The sequence below is a fragment of the Helianthus annuus genome, chromosome 14, assembly GCF_002127325.2.
Source record: "Helianthus annuus cultivar XRQ/B chromosome 14, HanXRQr2.0-SUNRISE, whole genome shotgun sequence".
In the NCBI taxonomy this organism is placed as follows: domain Eukaryota; kingdom Viridiplantae; phylum Streptophyta; class Magnoliopsida; order Asterales; family Asteraceae; genus Helianthus; species Helianthus annuus.
Genome location: NC_035446.2, coordinates 116,878,401 through 116,889,449, shown reverse-complemented (window position 1 = coordinate 116,889,449; position 11,049 = coordinate 116,878,401). Strand labels below are relative to the sequence as shown.

Below are 11,049 nucleotides of genomic sequence, written 5' to 3'. Positions count from 1 at the left end.
GTATGACCATAGACCTTAATTTGTGTTTGATGAGAATGGAATGTGTTTCCTTTGCTTTGGCTAATGTGAATGTAATTAATAAGTTTGTTTGAGGACAAACAAAATATAAGTGTGGGGATGTGATAAGTAGTTGAAAATCCATAGCTTCTCGTGTTTAAAGTCGCATATTTATGTAAATTGAAGTGGTTGAATGCATTACTATGCTAGGGTTTGTGTTTTGTAGGCCTTGATAGATGTAAGATGCATTTCGAAAGCTAAACGGGGCTTTGGAATAAAGAAACTAGAAAAACAAGCATATATGGATGTACTGACTGCTACCGGCTTCTAATTATATAGATTTACCATTTAACCTTTAGCGATAAGAGATCAAAATTAAAGGGTCAAAATTTAAAACTAGAGTGTTACAAAGGTCATGAATAAACTAGTAATTTTTTTTTCCAAGTTAAAGACAGTTTGAATATTCTATGTGGACCATATTTTAATACGACCTATTAATTGACCCGTCCAATACGGCAATACGGACCTTCGGAAATGGAATTTGAGTTTCCCACAAAACCTCTCATATTCTATAAATCATGTTATAAACAAAAAAAGAAAATACACCTAATTAAAGATAAACATGAGACAAGTGGAAAACCGGTGTTTGTCATGGCGGCTGACCAGCTTGCTGGTGGTTGTGGTGGTTCTAACAACCATGGCCGAGCCAGTGACATCACAGCGGGCAGCTGATAGAAATAGCACTCTGATGAGATATTATTGTAGTATGTACAAAGGTGTGAGCGCAACTTATTTCTTGAGGAACCTTAATACCACCCTTTCTAATGTTGGGTTAATCGATTTGTTTCCGGGTCGGTTCGGATCGAGTACGAGCCGAATAATTATACGGGTCAGAAGGGTTGTGGAAGAAGTGGTCTTGGTTGACCAGAAAAGAAGGAACTGAAACGTGGATAATGTGAACGTTGGATGGTGGCTGATTTTATGGGATACATGGACCGAGTAATTTAGCATGTGCATGTATTTTTTTTCTTATAAATAGCAGGCGATAGCATTAGTTTGTTTTGTACTCTCATTTTCTAAATAATTAGAACGTTCAAGCAGTAAATATTTTCCTTCTTAGTGAGTTTTAAAGTGTGTGTTTGTGGGCCTGAACCAACATTTGGTATCAGAGCAAGGTTGATAACGGAAGCCGGTTTGAGAGTCGTGTTCGGAGAAGGGGGTGCAGCCCTCTAAACTGCAGGTTACCGGAAAGAATGAACAAAATAGGGTTTTGATTAACCCTAAGGAAGAAGGATGAAGAAGAAGACCGATTCGCTGGTAAAAGACCGTACCGGCAGTTAAGACCGGCTGCTACAGCAGCAAAGACCGAAGAAAGAGACCGACGTCGGAGAAGAACCGGCGAAAGACCGCTACCGGAAAGTGAATTCCGGTGGGAGACAGAAAGAAGACCGTGCTGTGCAGACCGAACTGGCGCCGGAGAGACCGTTGCCGGAAAGGAGATACCGGCGTACGAAAGACCATTACCGGAATATAAGAACCAACGCCGTGACAGATTGAACGGCCAAGACCGAACCAGTTCTTCTTGCCAGAATGAAAGACCGAGACCGTATTTTTTTTTGCTGGAAGAGAAAGATGGTAGACTGAATAAAGTTTTTCTTGAAAAAGCTTAGACCAAAAGACTGAGCAGTAGACCGAAACTGTGAACCGAAGACAGAGACCGAAGTGTTCACTTCAGACCGCGACAGAAGGAAACAACCGTAACCGGCGGTGTTGCAAGAGAGAAAGAAAGGAAGCAGCAACACACAATTCATGGGTAGCAAGCAAGTTTTGTTTCGGTTGTGTATGACAACCAAGTACGAGAAAGAAAAGGCGCCACAAGAAAGAAGAAAGAAGAAAAGAGGCCGGCGTCGTTTAGCAAGAAAGAAAGGCCTCGCAAGAAAGATACCGGTGCAGTAAGAAAGAAAGTGCAAGCATCGGCTAGAAAGAAGAAAGTATGAGTGTCGATGAGAATGAAGAAAGAAAAATCGACAACCGAAAGAAAGAAACGGACACGTGTTTGTTCGTAAAGAAAGAGAATGATCGAATCTTTGTGATTCGGATAGCAAGAGAGCAAGAACGAACGTGAGGAAGATACGAGCAAGTAGCAAGAACGGAAACCGATTAAGGGGGTGATTGTTGGGTTAATCGATTTGTTTCCGGGTCGGTTCGGATCGAGTACGAGCCGAATAATTATACGGGTCAGAAGGGTTGTGGAAGAAGTGGTCTTGGTTGACCAGAAAAGAAGGAACTGAAACGTGGATAATGTGAACGTTGGATGGTGGCTGATTTTATGGGATACATGGACCGAGTAATTTAGCATGTGCATGTATTTTTTTTCTTATAAATAGCAGGCGATAGCATTAGTTTGTTTTGTACTCTCATTTTCTAAATAATTAGAACGTTCAAGCAGTAAATATTTTCCTTCTTAGTGAGTTTTAAAGTGTGTGTTTGTGGGCCTGAACCAACATCTAACCTCCGTAAACAGTTAACCACCAGCGGCTATGCCGCGGCAAGGACCTTGCTCAACGGTGAGTCAGTTTGGGGCCTTGCTTGGTGCAGGGGATATGTTTCTGTTCCTGATTGTCTGTCTTGTTTTGACTACGCTGTTGATCAGCTGAAAGTATGTGGGCTTGGAAATGGTGCTCATGCTATTTATAGTGATTGCGATCTCAGGTGCATACCTTCTTGCTTGATTTGCTATTAGAAAACTGAGTATTTGCGACAGCAATTTCGGTCGCAAATCATGAAAAAAAGCCTTTAGCGACTGAAATTGTGGTGGCAAAAACTTCTGGTAAATTCATTTGCGCCCAAAGGTTATTTTTTCAAGTTTTTGCAACTGATTTACCACTGAATTTAAAGGATCGTAAATCTTGCGGTAGTTTCGTTACCATACTAATAGCGGTAGCTAACGACTGATGTGATGTGATATCAGTCGCGAATCTGTCAATAGGTTTGTTACGTGCCAGTGGCGGATCTTGAAAATAATTATGGGGGTAATGTTTCAAAAAGAATTTCTATAGGGGCAGCAAAATCGAAAAAAAAGTACAATTTTCAAAAAATTTACACTACGACCTCTTGTTCTAAGATATATCCACCCTGTACTAGCAAAATCCTCGGTGTGTAATTTAATTTGTGCCCGAAGGTTATTTTTGTTTTCATTTATTTTTTTTTTCAAATTGTGTGACTGATATACGACAGGATTTAAACAGTTGCGAACTTTGCGTCTATTTTGTGACTAATGTGATTCTCGTCGCAAATCTATCACTAAATTCGCAACTGGTTTTTCTACTGCAAATTTCGGTCGCAATGCCAAGTAGTGGTTATCCATGGATTTTGTTTGGTTGCCATATAACTAATTCTTCTTAAACATGTTCGATGTAGGTATGAGAACAATAACTTCTTCACTGAGGCTAATAATCGGGCTGGCGTGGTATTATGTGACAACACAACATCGCCTCAGCCAGAAGAATTCCGAAAAGCAGCACAGAAGTTATTATTTGACCTTCAAATTGCTGCACCAAGAGCACCCATTTATTATGCAGCTTCTACAAGAAAGGTAGCCTCTGGTGATGCAACCGTGTATGCCATTGCGCAGTGTAATCTAAACGTAAGCCAGAGTGTTTGTTTAGAATGCTTAAAGTTGAGATCCCAATCTCTATATGATTGTCTTCCTACTGCTTCTGGGAGAGCAATGGACAATGGATGTTTCATGAGGTATGACAGGACTCCATTTTTCAGACATAACCAGTCAACTGATATTTCATCTCTCCTTTGGGATGGTGAGACATCTACTCATCTAGAATTGATATTTATCTGTGTTTTTGTTCAGTAGTTCGTTAGTATACCGATGAAACTTTATGCATGTCTATAACTTACAGATGATTCAAGCAAGAAGAAATCAATAATTGGTGGAGTTGTTGGAGGTGTAGGCTTTCTGTTGCTTCTACTTGCAGTTTTCTTATGCTGTTGCAGATCTAAGAAGGCAAGTAGAGGCCAACAAGGTACAAAAGATGATTTTCGACTCTTTAATTCTTTCGGTTTATGCTTTAACTAATATTTTACATGCTTTCTAAAACATGTTTTACAATTTTTTTGTCCATAGATAAATCAACGGGATCAACCGAATTGTTGCAAGGTCCAGCAACATATAGCTACAATGAGTTGAAAGTAGCTACTGATAATTTCAGCGACGAGAACAAACTTGGAGGGGGGATATTTGGGGAAGTATATAAGGTATTACTTAATTGAGTCAGAATTGTATACTTCAACACATAAGATACTCAATTACTTTAATTCATTGTTTGTATTTGGCAATATTTACCAGGGAAATCTCAAGAATGGGGATGTGGTTGCAATTAAGAAAACCATTATGGCCTCTAGTAGAGGAAATGCACACTTTAATGATGAACTTAAGATTTTAAGTAATGTTCATCATCGTCATCTTGTTCGTCTTCTTGGATATTGTATAAAAGGCCCGCACTTATTCCTTGTACACGAGTACATGGAAAATCATAGCCTTGATCAGTTCCTCTATGGTGAGTAATGAGTTGAAGCACTTATTTTTTGAACAAAAAAACTAGATCTGCAACGATTAGCATCTCTGTTTAGTGGCTAACGAATTTTTATGTGACAGGTGACGAAACAAAGACTTTAAGCTGGAAACAAAGGTTTGGTATCATCTTTGGGACAGCAAGAGGTCTTGCATATCTACATGAACAGTACCATGTTACCATCATCCATAGAGATATTAAAACCAGCAACATTCTACTTGACAATGAATTTCAGCCAAAAATTGCAGATTTTGGGCTGATTAGATTACTACCTGAAGATAAGACTCATCTCAGCACCCAATTTGCAGGGTCATTGTATGTTCAAATCAATGCATATAAATTCACTAGTAATGTTTCTAGGTATAAACGTGTTAACAATAAAAATTGATATATGTTGCCAGGGATAGTGGTTATGTAGCACCTGAATACGCCAATCATGGACACTTATCTGAGAAAGTTGATACATACAGCTACGGTGTTGTGGTCCTTGAAATTATTAGCGGAAAGAGATGCAAGGATGCCAAAGACGATATATCAATCACTCCAAGCCTTCTTGATCATGTAGGTGTACCAAAAATATATATATATATGTGCAACTATGTGTGGACACAAATATGTGATGAGATTATAACCTTGGTTAAGTAATCTCTTATTAAACTTTGTGCTGTTATATGCGACAGGCCTGGAATCTGTATGAGAATGGCACACATATGAATCTGGTGGATGACAAACTAGACCCTAGTGAATATGCAACAGAAGATGTAATTAAGATCATAGAGATAGCGTTGATGTGCACCCAGCCAACTGTTTCATCTAGACCTGCAATGTCGGAAGTGGTTACTCTTCTAAGTGACAAAACACTTGAAGAAAGACCACCAGTGAGGTCTACTACCGACGATGAGGTGAAGATTCAAGTTGCTATTGAATCATCAATATCCAATGCCACTGCCTCCACAATTCAACTTTCAGGCCGTTAAAAAAAGTCCATACAACATTTTCCGGTTTCAAGTTGTATAAATAAATACAATAAGATGGTAAAAAAAAACGAATAGCTATAGTGGCCCAAGTAAGAAGAAGCTACTTAGCTGTATATGGGATTTGGTGTTTCACTTCTTGTCGCTTTATAGTTTAAAGAATCTACAGGAGATTGAACATATCTTTTGTTGGTGCACTTGTGTCTGTACTTTGTCTGTATTCGGTCTGTATATAAACGATGTTCTAAGTCTGTAAGTTGACCAAGTCAACCATCCTCCGGTTTGACTTGGTCAAACAGTTAGAAAGTAGTTGTCTGTCTCGAAGGATAGCTCCTCGAAGGATACTGTTGATCCTTCGAGGTAATCGAAAGATATGCTTCGATTGTTAGACCTCGAAGGATCATCCTTCGAGGTCATTGCTGATCATTCGAACATCTTGTCATCGACAGATGATCCTTCGGACCATCTATCGGATCCTTCGGACATGACCTACTGTGTATGGGTATAAATACCCATGCATTGTGTTGAGTTCATTAGACTTGTTAGACACACACAGACAGAAAGATACCGAGAGATAGGCTGAGAGCATTCTGTCCGGAACTCACACACACACTTTGAGAGTTTACATGTTAGATTTGTAAACATTGTGCTTGTAACCGAAACCTTCATTTGCATTAATACAAGTTGTGTTAATCGGTGAACCCGTGTGTGTTTTGTTTATACTTGCTTAATCTCGGTTTGCTTGCTAGCTTGGATTCCGCACTCGCTAGTGGGTTAGTATAACAAGGTTTGAGGTTCGTCATCCTCCGACAAAAGGGACCTACAAGTGGTATCAGAGCTTGGCTCTTTACCTTGTTTAAAACCGGGTTATTCAAGTTCTTGGTGTGTGTTTGAACACTTGGTTTAACACCCGTTTTTTGTTGGTTTTTCTACACTTTTAAACTGGAAAACGTGTTTTAAACTTACCGGGAGTGTTCATAAGTGGGTTGGGTAACTTGAAAACTTGTTTAAGTGATTTGGTGTTTTTCCGGCGAATATTCCGGTTAAACTACCGGTGACTGGTTTTAGGATAAGGTTATCCTTTTTGGGCAATCTTTTCAAAGTTGGTGGGAAAGTTGTCAGCCTGCCATACCCTTTTGCCGAAAGTTGACTTACCAACCCATCACCTTTTCACCAACCCGTCACATCTGTGTCAGTGTGTCAGTGCACATTCGAAAGATATCCTTCGACTTCGAAAGATATCCTTCGACATCGAAAGATCATCTTTCGATCAAGGAAGGCTCGATAGATCATCATCTTTCGACACATCCTTCGAAGTCCGAAACATATCTTTCGACCAAGGAATCTATTCGAAAGATAAGTGTCCGAAAGATAGGGATTTAACTCGAAAGATAAGGATCTTTCAAAAGGGAATCCTTCGAGTTCTTGAATCTTTCGAAATTATTGTTCGAGATTCAACAGTAATCTTTCGAGTACTGTTGATCCTTCGAACAATAGTTGATCTTTCGATTGTGGTCAGTTTATTGTTAACTAGTTTCTGTGATTTTAGATCTTTCGACCAGGATTCTTCGGCTGTGTGATCTTTCGGGTGGCCATCATCCTTCGTGACTTTGACTTAGAATTCATTTTTCTTGTCAAAGATGAATCCGAGTTGGTGGAATCCTGCTCCAGACAGTGGAAAATATACCAGTTCTGGTGTTACTCCTTCATGGTGGGGTACACCGGCTCCTGATAGTGGAAAGTATACGTGTACAAGTCTATCACCATCATGGGCCGAATCTCCAGTATCTACATCTTCACAAGTAAATGCTTTACCATCAAATCAATGGGCATTAGTAACGGGTCAAACTCCGAGTGTACAAAGTATCTTATTAAGCGAAAGCGAAACAGGAAGTTTGAATCGACCCCCAAAACTGATGAGTTTGAATGAATATCCAGGATGGGCTGAGAGGTTTAAAACATATGTTCTTGGTCAAAATACGGAACTGTGGATACGTTTCACCACAGATTTCGATCAAGCCATAGAGGTTGCTGCTTCAGAGACTGCGTCATTTGCTGATCTTCCCGAAGATAAAAAGAAAACGTATGATCTGGAAAAGAAAGCATACGCCATTCTCACCCAGGCTTTGAGCAAAGATATTTATCACCAGTTTGTCAGCTTCAAGACAACTAAGAAGTTGTGGGACGGGTTGAAAACAAGAGGAGTTGGAAATGAAGCAACACGTCAGTTGCGTCATGATCTACTCAAGAAAGAATTTGACTGCTTCGCTTGCATGGATAAGGAGTCTCTGGGAGACATGACAAGTCGGTTTATCATTTGCTTACTGAGCTGAATAATTTTGGTGTTACTACAACTCAAGCAGAAGTGGTGAAAAAGTTTGCTGATGCTTTGCCTCCACAATGGAGTAGCTTCTTGGAAATCCTGAAGTATAACAGAGTGTTGAAAACTACAAATATCAACGACTTCGTGCAGCTTCTGGAAAACAAGGATCAGGAGGAAACCTTAAAGGCGAAGAGAGTTCCATTGCCACAAAATCCTGAAATGTATTGTGGAACTTCCAATACTTCGTCTGCAAGAACAGGTCCACATGCTCCTTTGCAAACAGCGTTTGTCACAACCACTGATATGTATGGCAATCCGGTGCAAGTTCCTGTTAAGCCACCTCCCACCACAGACATGTATGGAAATCCAATAGAACCACCTCCTCCTCCTCCTCCTGCTCAACAACAACGTGCATGTTATGGAGGAACATCATCTGCTGCTCAACAATCAAAGTCAAGTACCGTACAGCTCGACACGTCAAGCTTCTCTAAAATCAGTGTAGAAGTAGCTAAGGAACACATGGAGCTGCTTAACACTGTAGTGAGCGCGTACTGTGGGTTAATAGAAGGTCAGATTGGCAACATTAATCTGACACAAGAAGACTACAGGCAGATTGATAAAGAGGAGATGGACTTGATGGACATCAAGTGGGCCTTTGCGAGTGCTGTGAGAAGAGCAAAGGATTGGATGGAAAGTACTGGCAGAACCAGCTTGGAAAGTAAGCGAGACACCAAGTATGGGTTCGATAAGCAGGCCGTTAAGTGCTTCAACTGTGGTGAAAGGGGTCACTTTAAGAGGGAATGCACAAAGCCAGCTCAACACGGGAATCAAAACCCCTTCAGAAACCAAGGCAACCAGCAGAACAGAAACAATGATCGTACATTGGTACCCGTCAACAACCAAACCAACCGGGCACTTGCGGTTCAGGTGGATGAAGGTTGTGACTGGTCAATCCAGTTGGGTGGTGATGCTCCCGATGGAACAACATGTTTTGCTCAGGTTGTGAAGAAGCTAGTTCACACCAGTGGTGGAGAATCTTCTGCCAGTGGTGGTGAATCATCTGAAGATGAAGATTCGTCTGGATACAGTAGAAGTGTTGATGAAGAATCATCCAATTCCGGTGATGATCATGTGGGTGAGACATTTAATGTTTCGAATGATGTTGACTTTGATGAATTTTTGGAGGAAGCTGCAGCAGAAACTCAAAGAAGATCTATTCTGGTGGATCAAGCTGCTTATACTTCGTCTTCTCTCCATTCAGCCTTTATGGCTAATGTCGACGGTTCATCAAGTCAGGTATGTGTCGATGAACCCACTGCTGTTAATTGTGATGAATGTACTAGGTTGCATGTTAGATGTGCTGAAATGGAGAAAAGTATGTCTGAGTTGCAAGGCAAACATGATGCTTTACAAGCTAGTTTGTTTGACTTGCAAGACAAACATACTACTGTGAATGAGAATTTGAGTGACTTGCAAAGTAAGCATGACGCTTTGCAAGAGAAATATGATGTGACATTCATCCACAATCAGAAGTTGACTGTGGATCTCTCTAAATGCACAGAAGCCAACATGTTTTATGAAAACCATGAAAAAGAATTTAAGTCAGTAATTGAAACATTAAAGAAAGATAAAACTGAACTGACTAAAATGGTTTCTAGAAAACAAACTGATATTAATTTGTATATATCTCGCCTTGAGATTATGCAAAAAGAGATGGCTTGTGTGAAAACCGAAAGTGATGCGATCCAACTCAAGCTAGACAGTTATTTGAGCTCTAGCTATGTGTTAGATCACATCATTGATGTTCAGAAGGAAAAGAGAGATGTCACATGCATAGGCTACAAGAAATGTCCACCACCAGTGAGACATAATTATGATGCCATGCCTGATGAAGAGGACAGGGTATTCTTTGAACCGTCTGTGCCTCTAGATGTTAAGGAATTTGCTGCAGGACTCGGATACCAAAAGGAAGTATCCTCAGATTCAGATGTGTCAGCAGATACATTTGTAAGTGCTGAACAGAATCAAGATCCTCCAGTTGTGATTGAGGATGCTGATTCGTCTGATGATGAATCTGATGATACTGTCCCAGCAAAGTCTGATGCGGTAGCCAAAAATGAGGACATACCTCTTGAGAATCACATTCTATGTGATCCCCCTGTACAACCCGCTAAGACTGTTGCAACTGAGTCTTCATCTGCAGAAGAGCCGGAGAGTGTGAATTTGCTGTACACTCTAGTTGGTGATGATAAAATTTACTCAGACAAAGATTTTCCCATTAAGAATGTTAATCAATCCTTAATCTGCAAAGTCTTTGAAAATTCGACAAGTAAGTTTTTGGGAAAGACAGGACCACGTGTTACAGTTACACAGTGTCCTTCTATTCCAAAGGCTGAAATTCGAAAACAATTTGGCAACAAGAAATTACCAACAGTGCCAAAACAGCAAAATCACACCAAGACCAAAGGAAAATCACCGGCTCAAGTTCAAAAGAAGCCGAACCAAAAGAAGAAGAAAAATGTTAACTTTGTGAAATCGACGGGAACAGACAAAATTGAAAAGTTTGAAAATCAATCTAACTTAGATTTTGTCAAGAAAACAATTGTCGAGAAAAGAAATGAACCAAGCAGTTCAAAGCCTAGTACCTCGGGTTCACAAAGTTCAACATCATCGGCTAAGCGATCACATGATACTTCGGGGTTTGTAGAACGAAGATCATGTTTTGAATGTGGAACCATTGGACATATTATTCGTAATTGTCCATATCTTCATAAACAAAAAGGAAAGGTTGATGATCCCCGTGGCAAAACTGACCGTAAGCCAACTGTTTCAACAAAACAAGATCCCCGACTTGTAAAAGAAAGGGAAAAGAAACAGAAACGGCAACAGGTCAAGAAGATTGAAAAAGCAATTAAAATCGATGTGGTTCAAAAACAATCTGTTGCTGTAAAACCGGACAATTCCACAACTTCAAACAACCAAGAAGTTAAAGTTTTAAAGAAAGACACTGGTAAAACAAAACAGACATGGAAACCTAAATCGGTTACTGAATCAGGGGGACCATCACAATTCACCAACCATCAAAGACAAGAAGTTATTGTCATTGATGAAAATGGAAGACCCAAGACCACAATGGCTTGGGTCCCCATCTCCAACTAATTCATTT

The 11,049-nt window shown here is 40.1% G+C and overlaps 1 protein-coding gene across 2 annotated transcripts; it reads left to right on the top strand.

Annotated features, from left to right (window-relative positions):
- Positions 1 to 524: 524 nt before the first annotated feature.
- LOC110909161 (cysteine-rich receptor-like protein kinase 2) lies at positions 525 to 5,752 on the top strand. 2 transcript variants are annotated; one of them, XM_035982794.1, is made up of 9 exons: positions 525 to 817; positions 2,504 to 2,709; positions 3,418 to 3,815; positions 3,915 to 4,037; positions 4,139 to 4,269; positions 4,361 to 4,571; positions 4,670 to 4,901; positions 4,988 to 5,147; positions 5,267 to 5,752. In XM_035982794.1, exons 1-9 carry the CDS (start codon positions 620 to 622, stop codon positions 5,561 to 5,563), a joined length of 1,956 nt encoding a protein of 651 aa, XP_035838687.1. In that variant the 5' UTR covers positions 525 to 619; the 3' UTR covers positions 5,564 to 5,752. The 2 variants fall into 2 exon arrangements, with proteins under 2 accessions (XP_035838687.1, XP_035838688.1); XM_035982795.1 differs by having other exon boundaries at positions 525 to 823; positions 2,510 to 2,709.
- Positions 5,753 to 11,049: the final 5,297 nt, after the last annotated feature.